The sequence below is a fragment of the Erinaceus europaeus genome, chromosome 15 (assembly GCF_950295315.1).
Source record: "Erinaceus europaeus chromosome 15, mEriEur2.1, whole genome shotgun sequence".
In the NCBI taxonomy this organism is placed as follows: Eukaryota; Metazoa; Chordata; class Mammalia; order Eulipotyphla; family Erinaceidae; genus Erinaceus; species Erinaceus europaeus.
In genome coordinates this window covers 11,556,222-11,569,084 of record NC_080176.1, presented here as the reverse complement: position 1 = coordinate 11,569,084, position 12,863 = coordinate 11,556,222, and the positions used below count along the sequence as shown (strand labels likewise).

At 42.2% G+C, this 12,863-nt stretch overlaps 1 protein-coding gene across 4 annotated transcripts in view; it reads right to left on the bottom strand.

The window, feature by feature from the left end:
* The window catches only part of DNAH3 (dynein axonemal heavy chain 3), a 175,842-nt gene that overhangs the window by 51,527 nt on the left and 111,452 nt on the right, over positions 1-12,863 (bottom strand). For all 4 annotated transcript variants that reach the window (XR_009544967.1, XM_060172848.1, XM_060172849.1 and 1 more), the window contains 6 exons: positions 10,242-10,345; positions 6,242-6,536; positions 2,987-3,166; positions 1,762-1,885; positions 1,514-1,670; positions 739-882 (listed from right to left, as the gene is read on the bottom strand). Coding sequence is in view for 3 of the 4 variants with exons in the window: in XM_060172848.1 (XP_060028831.1) it covers positions 739-882; positions 1,514-1,670; positions 1,762-1,885; positions 2,987-3,166; positions 6,242-6,536; positions 10,242-10,345 (1,004 nt within the window). In the remaining variant the exon portion in view is untranslated. The remainder of the gene's footprint in view (positions 1-738; positions 883-1,513; positions 1,671-1,761; positions 1,886-2,986; positions 3,167-6,241; positions 6,537-10,241; positions 10,346-12,863) is intronic.

The window sequence follows — 12,863 nt, the reverse complement described above, 5'->3', positions numbered from 1 at the left end:
AATGAGAAAGTATATATGGATGGGGAACTGACAATCTTTCACTTAGACTTTACCCAAATCTCAAGTGAATTATGAAAAGTCATAGTTCTTTTATCAGCTTACAAATTAATGTAGAACATCTAAAGTATCTTCTAAATTAAATTTGTTAATATCATTAAACCGTAAAGTGCTTTGATTGGATTCAATTTTTTTTTGCCTCCAGGGTTATTGCTGGGGTTCAGTGCCTGTACCACGAATCCACTGCTCCTGGAGGCCATTTCCCCCCCTTTTGTTGCCCTTGTTGTTGTAGCCTTATTGCGGTTATTATTGTTATTGTTGATGTCATTCATTGTTGGATAGGACAGAGAGAAATGGAGCGAGGAGGGGAAGACAGAGAGGGGGAGAGAAAGACAGACACCTGCAGACCTGCTTCACCGCCTGTGAAGTGACTTCCCTGCAGGTAGGGAGCTGGGGGCTCAAACCAGGATCCTTATGCCAGTCCTTGCTCTTTGAGCCACGTGCACTTAACCCACTGTGCCGCTGTCCGACCCCCCGATTGTATTCAAATTTATGTTACCAGGGAAGTGAAGCAAAATGGGACCAAATACAGTATCACCAAAACAAGTCACTAGTTAACTCAAGACATTCCTTGAGATTCTGATAGCAGAGCTGGAAGTTTCCGTTAGGAAGGAAACCTGAAAACTGAGATGAATACTATCAGGTATTTGGAACCATTTCTGACCATAAGGTCTGACCTACCTTTTCCACTGTCTGCTTAAAGCAATTTGAGGTGGTTTCTTTCATCATGTTGAAGAAGACCTGTCTGTCCTCATGATCAGTCAGACGGTCATAGAAGACCCGGTAAATCTCATGGATCCAAAGCCGGATAAGTTTTTCCACATCCTGAAAATTCAGAGTTATTTATTTGATTGACTACACAAGGTTATAGTTCTTAAGTGTTTTCTCTTATTTTGGTATTGATGTGATGATTAAACAAGATAACACTTATACACAATAACTAGCACAGATTAAGTGGGCTATTTCTTCTGATTATTGTACATTCCTTGTAGCAAAGAACATTGCTGAATGAATTTGATGACAGAAGTGAAAGTGGCTGTATTTAGGAAATAACCCAATGGGGAAAGCACAGGACTTGCATGCCTATAATTCCCCATGTGATCCCTGGCACCACATATAGCAGAGTGGTGCTCTGGCTTCCCCCTTTCTCTGCTTCATGTGAAATTCTTTACTTCATATGAAATAAATAAAATAACCCTTTAAAAAATGTGAGGGGCTGGTTGGTGGCTCACCTGGTTGAACAAAACATGTTACAACGCGCAAGGACCTGGGTTCAAGCCCCAGGTTCCCACATGCAGGGGAAAGCTTTGCAAGTGGTGAAGCAGTGTTGCAGATGTCTGTCTCTCTCCTTCTCTATCACCCTCTTCCCTTTCAGTCTTTGACTGTCTCTGTCCAATAAATAAAGTTAATACAAAAATGAAATGAAATAAATTTTTTAAAGGTGAAAATGGCTGACCTGCAGGTGGGTATGAGGGCACAGCAGCACCCCTTGAATCACCCGTGAGAAGTCCCGGAGGTTAAAGACATAATGTGACTTGGAGGGAGTTGGTAAGAAATTCTCCACTGCAGCTCTGTAAATGGTCATGGTAGCATTTACCAGTATTTTTCCATGCCTTGGGAAGGGGAAGGAAGGCAGAACAGTCAAGGAAGGACCAGGATGGAAGACCACAGAGCATTGTCTAGGTAGACACAGAGAACTCATACCTTAAGAATGCCACATCAAACCCTCTCCCAAAGTGCCAGTCAGCAATTGAACTGAAAATCTTGTTTAAAATTTCATCCTCAAAGGCACTGATGGAAAGGATATTCAGATGGCGAGTAAATCGTCCTGGAAAACACATACATGGAAGTGAGCATGCACACACATTAGCCCTTACCTCTTAGGCCAGAAGATAAGGAATGTAGGAGAATTTGAAGATATCATATTATGTGAGATAAACCAAAAAAAAAGGACAAATATTGAATGATTTCATTTCTAGGTGGAAATTGAGAAATAAGGACAGAGTGAGAAAGCACAAATTGAAACTTGGACTGGGTGTGGTGTATTGTACCAAGCAACAAACTCCTGGTAGTAGGGAGTGGTGGGAAGGGGTGGAGAGAACCTTTGGGTCCTGTTGCCTGATGTTTAAAAGGATCTGCGCTGTGGGTGGGAGTGTTCTGCAGAGACCTTTCATGGGGAGATGTGAAACTACCCATGTGACAACAACTGCACTGTCAACCATTAGCCCTCCACCCAATAAAAATGATGGGAAAAAAACACCCACTTCTGGATGTTAATCCAAATAGAACCTCAAACACTAGCCAACTACTTATTTACAAGGCCCCAAATGTGGAAATAACACAAGTATCCATCAATGGGTGGATAGACAAAGAAAAGGTGGTATCACATAAAGATGTCTTGACACACAATGGCCATATGCATGACTGTGATCTCTTTATATGTCTTTGATGTACAGCAAGCTATTCTATTAGGCTTGTGTAATTATACTCTATATAAAGTTCGCACAGTAATAAAGCTGCCTAATGATGCATTTCTTAGAATGTAGCCCTGTCATTAATTGACACACGACGGTATATATAGATGAAATGTTATTATGCCACAAGAAGAATGGAATTTTGCCACTTAGGACAGCATAGACAGACCTAAAAGGACTTATGCTAAGGAAATTAAGCCAGATAAAGTAGTAAGATTTCAATTTCTCCTATTTATAAAAAAAAAGTCACCACCACTACCTCAAAAGAAACCTCTTCAAATACCATTCCCTGGAGCTCACCCAAACTTTTCCATTTGTAACCTAGGCATGTTTTTCTCCTCCCTCCCTCCCCTCACCCCGCATCCAGAGAGAGTTCTCTGCACCCATTCTCCATCCATGCCAGTGGCCTGACTCTATTGGCCTATGAAGGGAAATGAACTTCCTCTTGCACATACCAGTGATGTCATTCCTTCCTCCCCCAGGGGGTCCCATGGCTGTCACCAGCAGCACATCCACAATGTCCAGCTTGGTTGTGTCCTTCTTATCAAACCAGTAACCATGGTCAATCCACTGCCGGAGGAGCTCGATGGGGGGCTGGGCCCCATACACCTCTTTCGCCGGCATGTTGAGGTCATCTGAAGAAAGAGGCCAAGGCCACACACTGTAAGTTCATGGGGCAGAAGACTGTTCCTCCTGCAGCAGAGGCCACGTCCTACCGTCCCATCGCCACTGCAGACAGGGTGCAGTCAGCAGATATTCTCATCACACGAGAAGAGGTTTTTCTGGCTGCTGGGCTCTTCTGTCTGTTATGACTTTAAATGCACATGTTCACACAATAAACAGACATTTTAGTTTTTCCCATTCCCTCAACCAAAATAGACACAGACTATCGGCACATACTTAGCCGCTTTATTAATTGCTGCTGATATCGTGAAGAGCAATGCAGTCTTACTATCAAACTGGGTATGGAGCCTGCCCAGCAGATTACTGGTTAGACTTTGGTAGAAACAAGCCTGTCAGATAGATAGCACAGGCAGACTGAGAATTCAAAGGTAGGGACTGATTTTTCTCAATTGTGTATCACCCACTCCTGGTACACAGAAGGAACTTGATAAAATGGAGATTCTTAATTTTCTCCAGCAAACAATGAATATCTCATTAGTATCATGTAACATTTTAGGATTTTTATACATATTATATCATCCAGTCCAAATAATGACTAAGAGGATATATATCTATCTTATGATAGAGGTGAGGAACTGAGGGTCATGGAAAGTAAGTCAGAATATGTCTGTATAGTTTAAAAGTGACATTTGAACAAGGGTCTGTTTGGCTGCAATATTTTAACTATTTTGGAACATGTTGTAAGAGTGGTAATGGAGAGCATGTTGGGTGAATGGGCAGAAGGAGAAAAAGGGAAATAAAGACAACAATGAGATACCACTTCACTCCTGTGAGAATGTCATACATCAGAAAAGATAACAGCAGCAAATGCTGGAGAGAGTGTGGGGTCACCTGCACTGCTGGTGGGAATATAAATTGGTCCAGCCTCTGTGGAGAACAGTCTGGAGAACTCTCAGAAGGCTAGAAATGGACCTACCCTATGATCCTGCAATTCCTCTCCTGGAGATATATCCTAAGGAACCCAACACACCCATCCAAAAATATCTGTGTACACATATGTTCTTGGCAGCACAATTTGTAATAGCCAAAACCTGGAAGCAACCCAGGTGTCCAACAACAGATAAGTGGCTGAGCAAGTTGTGGTATATATATACAATGGAATATTACTCAGCTATAAAAACTGGTGACTTCACTGTTTTCAACTGATCTTGGATGGACCTTGAAAAATTCATGTTAAGTGAAATAAGTCAGAAACAAAAGGATGAGTATGAGATGATCTCACTCTCAGGAAGAAGTTGAAAAAGAAGATCAGAAAAGAAAACACAAGTAGAACCTGAACTGGAATCGGTGTATTGCACCAAAGTAAAAGACTCTGGGGTGGGTGGGTAGGGAGAATAGAGATACAAGAAGGATGACAGAGGACCTAGTGGGGGTTGTATTGTTATGTGGAAAACTGAGAAATGTTATGCATGTACAAACTATTGTATTTACTGTTGAATGTAAAACATTAATTCCTCAATAGAGAAATTTAAAAAAAGAAAAAGAAAAGGAAATAAGATCTGATTCCTGTCTCTAAGGCTGATCTTAGTTGGCAAGGCTGTAAGTGCAGGTACCATTTGCCATCAATACCTGAATTTCAAACACAGGACATCAGATAGCCCAGAAGACTAGGACACTACCACTACTAATTAAGAAATCCGTGCGTCAGCAAGAAGAGAAAGGGATATATAACACACTCAGCACCAAGAAACCAGGATTTGGGTTATAGCTCCAGAAACTTATAGATGCTAGACTATGCAGGATATGGGTTTTAAAAAACTTCATTGGGGGCCGGGCAGTGGCACAGTGGGTTAAGTGCACATGGCACGAAGCATAAGGACCGGCCTAAAGTTCCCGGTTCAAGCCCCCGGTTCCCCACCTGTAGGGGAGTCATGTCACAGGCGGTAAAGCAGGTCTGCAGGTATCTATCTTTCTCTCCCCCTCTCTGTCTTCCCCTCCTCTCTCCATTTCTCTGTGTCCTATCCAACAACAACAACATCAATAACAACAACAATAACAACTACAACAATAAAGCAAGGGCAACAAAAGGGGAAAAATAAAATAAATATTTAAAAAAACTTTATTGAGATGGCTTTGCTAATGAGAGGGGGAGGGGGGGAGGGAGGGGGAAAAGGAGGGGGGTGGGAGAAGGGGAGGGAGAGAGGGAGAGCGTGAGGGAGAAATGTCACTCTGGCATATGCAATACCGAAGATCGAACTTGGGACCTCATGCCTAAGAGTCTGGTGCTGTACCCACTGTGCCACCTCCCAGGCTAGATGATAGACTATGCACAGGGGACCTTCTGGAGTCTCAATTAACTGACTAGTAAACTGGCAATGATAACCTTACAGGGTTTTGAGACACAAAAGAAATGAAGCGCTTTGTAGACAGGCAAATGTCTAAGAAACTTCACTATGCTCATTCATATTTATTTAGTAACTACTAGACTTCTTCACTGACTGGAAACATTATCTATCTGACACAAAATGGAATAAGAGACTTGCCACAAAATGTGTGCTATTTTTTGAGGCATAAGAGGGCAAACAATGCAGTCTCTTTCTGGAATTACAAGGTAACCTTGCCTGATCCAAGGGTTCAGCTTCATCTCAGGAGAAACTGGAAGCTTCCCGTAGTCAAAAATGTTTACACCATGTCTCACTTATTAAAATCTGGTCAATGGGACATGATAAGCTGATACTTGGCAATGAAAGAAGGAGAGGGAAAGTAAAGAGCATAAAACTTCTGCAAAAAGACTTTCATGTCTGAGGTTCCAAAATCCCAGGTTCAACTCCCTTGTACCACTATACGCCAGAGCTGAGTAGTGCTCTGGTCTAAAAACAAACAAAACAAAAAAGAAAGAAGAGATACAATGAAAGAAAGCAGCAAGGGAAAGAGTGTAGAAGGAAACAAGAAGGGAGGAAGGGGGTTTTAAATTACATTAACCAGAAACCTTTTTCTCCCAAAGAGAGAGAATGAACCAGTGGTGGTTTTGTAAAGGGAGCTTTTGCTTTGTTTGAATGCTGTACAGATCTAGGTCAATGTCTTACCCACAAATACCACTGCTTTCTTCCCTATGGGAGGCCCAAAAACACCCTTCCGTCTTCGATCCAGCTTGGACATGATGATATCCTGGGTCTGATTGGCTGATGTTCTAGCAGAGAAATTGATGCAGTTGGGCACATAGGTATTTTTGGGAAGGTGGAGAAGAAAGTTGTTGGTGATGGCTGATTTGCCAGTGCCTGTGGGACCCACAAACAGCACTGGAATCTCGTGGTTCAGGTACGTTTTCAAGAAGAAGGACTGCCGGGCTGTCTCCATTGTGGGGATGATGAGTTCTGAGATCTGTACCACAAAGACATGAAAGAGTCTTGGATGGCATCCAGTAGGCTAGGTGTAGAAACTTCAGAGACTTGGATTCCATTCCTACTACCCAGTCTTTACTGCCTTAATGACCCTGGGTATATAACCTTGCTACGGGGCCTCAGTTTACTTATCTGTGAAATGGAATAATAATAGCATCCAGTTCACTGAACTGCTTTGAGGATTAAATGTGCTTGTGCTTGTGAATATGGGTGTTACTGTCCTTGTCTTGTAGGCAATGAAACTGAGGTTCTGGGCTCTTCTGCATCTTGCTCAAGTAATGGAACAAGTAAATGGAAATGCAAGGATCTGAATTTCAGCTTATCTAGTTCCAAAGTCTACATTCAGGGGGAGCAGGCGGTGGCACACCTGGTTAAATGCCCACATTACAATGCGCCAGGACCCGGGTTCAAGTCCCTGGTCCCCACTTGCAGGGGGGAAGCTTCACTAGTGGTGAAGCAGGGCTGCAGGTTTCTCTGTGTCCATCTTTCCCTCTCTACCTCCACCTCCCCTCTCAATTCCTGTCTCTATCCAATAATAAATAAAAATAAATTAATAAACCAAAGTCAATATTCTGAATCCTCAAACTGTCATACATGCCAGTATTGTAAGGACAGGTCTTTAGTTGCTGCCCTCTGAGACCACTGCTGTGTCTTCTGGCCCCAGAGGAGGTCCAGCTCCCACAGACCATCGATTCTGTCTGGTTTAACGGTTTGCATGTGACCTTCAATCCTCATTCCCATGTTTCTTCCTCATCTGCTTTCCCCGATACTCAGTTAAGAGGATTCACTCCCTCTTAACTCCTTGAAAGCTCTCCTTGATGCTCAGACCCCACATAGATTCTTCAGGGTTTGGTGTTAGCTCCTGGAAATCCTATTGTGTTGGATGGAAGAAGCCTTTACCTTAGTTTGGCTTCTCAGAGCCTGAACCATGTCATTGGCTATTTGGTGACACTTGGTCCCTCCAGTGGGACAGATGAAGGGGCATGATTATGATAGGTTTATGATATGCTGAAGGCTCCTTGTGTGGCTGGGTCAGAAGGGACTAGTAAACATGGAGTTGCTGTGTTGCATGATTCTGGTGAGTGCCATTCACAGTGGTTTATGTAATCGATGCCCTAAAGCAAAACTTAACCACAGTGCAAACAGTGCCAACTGGGTCTGCGCAATACGACAGTCCCAGGTCTACTTGTAGAAAAATACTTGCTTTCTTCTGATTTTTATTTTTAGGAACTAGAACAGCTGTTTGTCAGGAGAAACAATTCCAGCAGAACTGAAAATGTGTTCTGGATTCTTTTATTTGTGTGAACTCAACAAGATTCCAATCCCCCGGACTTCCAGTGACTAAGACCTTTAAGGACAATAAAAGTCTATGACCAGCCATGACATCATCTCCTCAGACAGTAACTTGGGTCTACCTGCATATCAGATGTCAGGCTCAAGAAACAAAGAAAAAAAAAAACCCAAAACCTAGTATAGTCATGGGCTTTTTGGAATATATATAACAAAAATAGGACTACTAACTATCTACAAAATGGAGACACCCCCTAACTCTTCATCTGAACTATTCCAGCCTTTAGGTTCATGATTAGTCAATAATTTGTTTGGCTCTGTATTTTAACTCCTTCTTCAGCCACCAGATTCCAGGTGCTACCATGATGCCAACTGGACTTCCCTGGGCAGACAACCCCACCAATGTGTCCTGGAGCCCTACTTCCCCAGATCCCTGCCCCACTAGGGATAGAGAGAGACAGGGTGGGAGTACGGGTCAATCTGTCAACGCCCATGTTCAGCAGGGAAGCAATTACAGAAGCCAGACCTTCCACCTTCTGCATCCCACAATGACCCTGGGTCCATACTCCCAGAGGGATAAAGAATAGGAAAGCTATCAGGAAAGGGGATGGGATATGGAGTTCTGGTGGTGGTAATTGTGTGGAGTTGTATCCCTCTTATCCTATGGTTTTTGTCAGTGTTTCCTTTTTTTAAAATTTTTTATTTAAGAAAGGATTAATGAACAAAACCATAAGGTAGGAGGGGTACAACTCCACACAATTCCCACCACCCAATCTCCATAACCCACCCCCTCCCCTGATAGCTTTTCCATTCTCTATCCCTCTGGGAGCATGGACCCAGGGTCATTGAGGGTTGCAGAAGGTAGAAGGTCTGGCTTCTGTAATTGCTTCCCCGCTGAACATAGGCGTTGATTGGTTGGTCCATACTCCCAGTCTGCCTCTCTCTTTCCCTAGTAGGGTGTGTCTCTGGGGAAGTGGAGCTCCAGGACACATTGGTGGAGTCTTCAGTCCAGGGAAGCCTGGCCAGCATCCTGATGGCATCTGGAACCTGGTGACTGAAAAAGAGAGTTAACATACGAAGCCAAATTGTTGAGCAAGTGTTTCCTTTTTTATAAATAAATTTAAAAAGTCTATGAGCTCAGTGCTGGGGGTGTCTCTGTAACACTCAGCTCTAGGTGTATGTCCTGGACTCTGTGCACATTAACCCTGTCTGACTCACCCTTTCACAAGCAGCTCTGGTCCTGCCTGCTGTCTGACTTGACTGTCAATGTTCTTACTTTCCTAGTCAGCCTCTCCTCTCCCACTCCATCTAGGGCCTGAATGATCTGAGATCACTGCCCCCCAAAAGATAAATTATATTCATTATTGTAAGAGATAAATTATTATCCCTAGTAATAATGGCAGAAAAAGTGCAAATCTGGAAAAAAAATGCCAGGGGAAAATTAAGCAGGCAGCTGCTTATTTTTTATCAGAATTTTCTTATCAGAAAACCTATTTATCAGAACCTGTTATCCTGAGAATTTTGATGAAGGATATGTTTCCCTGTAGTTTAAAGAAAAGGCAAGGGTCCTTTCTTAGTGAGACATCTGAGAGGTGGACTGATGCCAATTTGGATAACGATAAAAATTAGGAAGGATAAAGAATAGAAAAAGCTGGGAGTCGGGCAGTAGCACAGCGGGTTAAGTGCACGTGGCGCAAAGTGCAAGGACCAGCATAAGAATCCCGGTTTGAGCCCCCGGCTCCCCACCTGCAGGGGAGTCACTTCACAGGTGGTGAAACAGGTCTGAAGGTGTCTATCTTTCTCTCCCTCTCTCTGTCTTCCCCATCTCCATTTCTCTCTGTCTTATCTAACAACGAAGACAACAATGATAACTACAACAACAATAAAAACAACAAGGACAACAAAAGGGAAAATAAATAAAATAATAATAAAAAGAATAGAAAAAGCTTCCAATGGAGAGTATGGGATACAGAACTCTGGTGGTGGGAATTGTATGGAATTGTACCCTTCTTATCCTATGGACTTGGCGATCATTATTAAATCAGTAATAAAAAATATTAGGATCACAATCACCGCTGATCTAGTGCATAGCACGTACCAGGGGTGCATGCATACTGAGTTCAATCCCTGCAACCATTATTTAAGTATTATTCCCTGCTATTCTGTAATTGAGTGAACTGAGGCAAAAAGAGTGGAGGCTGAGTAAAAAAAAAAAATGTGGGTCTCTCTGACCGACAGTTCACAATTTTGAAGGCTCAACCCAGCTCACTTTTGAGACATTTTCTAAAGAGAGTTCTTTAAGACAGTAATGCAGACTGACACTAATCCCTCCATCTTGCTGGATATTTGTGTCATTTATTGAATCTGTATTCTTTGACCAAGACCTCTCTTTTACCTTTGCGTTCGGGGGGATATTCTCTTCCTCTTTGGTGATATACTCTGTCCATGTGCACCAGTGCCCACCACCTTGCTTGAGGAAATAAAAATCATAGATGCTTCCTGTCGAGAAGAAACAGAACAAGTCAGATTTAACCATTAAACTTCATCATTCTTCGATTCATTTTTAGTTTATTTTGTTAACATGGTGTGAATTAGAGTTTGTATTTATTATTTTACTTGTAAATATTTAATTGCCCCGGTATCATTTTCATTTGTTTTTTTTTTAAGTTATTCTTTCTCCATTTAATTATCTTGGTACCTATGTAAAAAAAAAAAAATCAAATCCTTATCATGGCATCATAAATATGAAGGACTTGTTTCTGTGCTCCTAGTTTTATTATGCTAATTGACACATCTATCCCATGGCCAGTACCTCACTGTTCATCCACAGACTTTAATTTAAAAAGTTAAATCATATGAAACCTGGGAGGTGGTAGAGTGCTTAAAGTGTCGGGCTCTCAAGAATAATGTCCTTAGTCTGATTCCCAGCATCATGTGCGCCAGAGTAGTGCTCTGGTTCTCTCTCCTTATTTCTCACTCACTCATAAATTTTCAAAACAAGTAAATTTTAGAATTTAATTCAAAAATTAAATATTACTAGCTTTTTAAATTAAATTTTTCTGGGTTTCAGGTCATGGTTTATTTCACATTCTCTTTTTTTTTCACGGGAGAGGATTAATGGCTTACAGTAAATACAGTTCTTGATACATGTGTAAAATTTCTCAGTTTTCTGAAAAACACTCTCACCTCCAGTCTCTACTCTCTCCTCCTCCAACATGTGCACCACCTGAAAGCCTTCTCCCCCCAACCCCAGAATCCTTTACTTTGGAAAAGTACACCAAACCCAGTCCAATTTTTATTCTGTGTTTCCTCTTTCTGTTCTTATTCCTCAACTTGTGTTCACGAGTGAGATCATCCCATATCCATCCTTCTCTTTCTGGCTTATCTCACTTTCATGGTTCCTTCAAGCTCCATTCAAGATGAGGTAAAGAAGGTGAATTCATCATTCTTAATAGCTGAGCTGTAGTCCATCGTGTATAGAGACCACAGCTTTCTCAGCCATTCACCTGTTGTTGGACACCTCTTTCAGATCCTGATGTATGTGTTCTCTCTCCACCCCCTACCTCTCCCTGTGTGTGTTGTCTGCAGTTTCCATACTATTTTTATTTTGACATGATCATGTGAACTCTTCTTGACAGCTTTCGCAGCATTATCCCAGTTTTTCTTCCCTAATTTAATGGTCATAATTCAAGGGTTGCTGTGTGAATTTTTCTCCTGTAGCTTGAAATGAAGAGATTAGATAGAAGGAAATATTCAGTTGCCCTTGCCAGGAAACCTGGGCTCTGTATTCTTTTAAAATGTGACTGACTTTCTCATACCATGAGTCCATTTCACTTACAGCCTCCCAGTTCGTGACATGCTTGCACCTAGGGAAGATTTAGCTCACACTGCCAACCCAGCATGGAGCTCTGGACAAAGCAAACCACAGAGTATGGATTGACCTGCCAATACCCATGATCAGCGGGGAAGCAATTACAGAAGCCAGACCTTCCATCTTGTGCACCCCATAATGACCCTGGGTCCGTACTCCCAGAGGGATAAAGAATAGGAAAGCTATCAGGGGAGGGGAGGGCATACAGAGTTCTGGTGGTGGGAATTGTGTGGAGGTGTACCCCTCTTATCCTGTGGTTTTTGTCAGTGTTTCCTTTTTATAAATAAAAATTTTTTAAAAAGTAGGGAGTTGGGTGGTAGCGCAGCAGGTTAAGCACAGGTGGACCGGCACAAGGATCCCAGTTTGAGCCCCTGGCTCCCCACCTGCAGGGGAGTCACTTCACAGGCGGTGAAGCAGATCAGCAGGTGTCTTATCTTTCTCTTCCCCTCCTCTCTCCATTTCTCTCTGTCCTATCTAACAATGATGACATCAATAACAACAATAATAAGTATAACAATAAAACAACAAGGGCAACAAAAGGGAATAAATAAATAATTTTTTTTTAAAAGAAGTCGTTTCTCCTACAACTACTATCATCCTGTGGGATTATGGAGGGGTCTCAGACTCATCAAATTATCATTCAACTCCCATTTCCCTTCCCACTGGTCCTCACCAGTGAGAACTCTTAAGTTTTCCTCCGTAGGACAGTGGGGTGGTGAGTTCTGGGGTTGGGAAGTGAACCATGGGAATGTCTTGTCTTTCTTTCCCTCTCCACCTCTTTTCACTGTTTATGACATCAGGTTGTAGTTCTTTTGTTGGATATTGCTGGTGAATTTTTAGGCATTTTTATGACTGCTGTTCATTTCCCTGTAGACTAAAGGAGGGAGCTTCTTTTAACCTACATCACCCTGCAGCTCTACTTAGAAGTCAATCTGGCATAAGACTTTGAGAAAGCAAACTGGCACTGTGCTCACAGAACTCTAAAAGTGTCCTGAAATGTCTAAGTCAAAAATTCTAGTTCTGGGAATTCATCATAAAGAAGTAATTTACAATGAAAATCATCTTTATATATGAGTATGCAACACCATCTGTGACAGCAAAAATCTGCAAATAATTTACATGCCGCACATTAGGAAGCCAGTCACA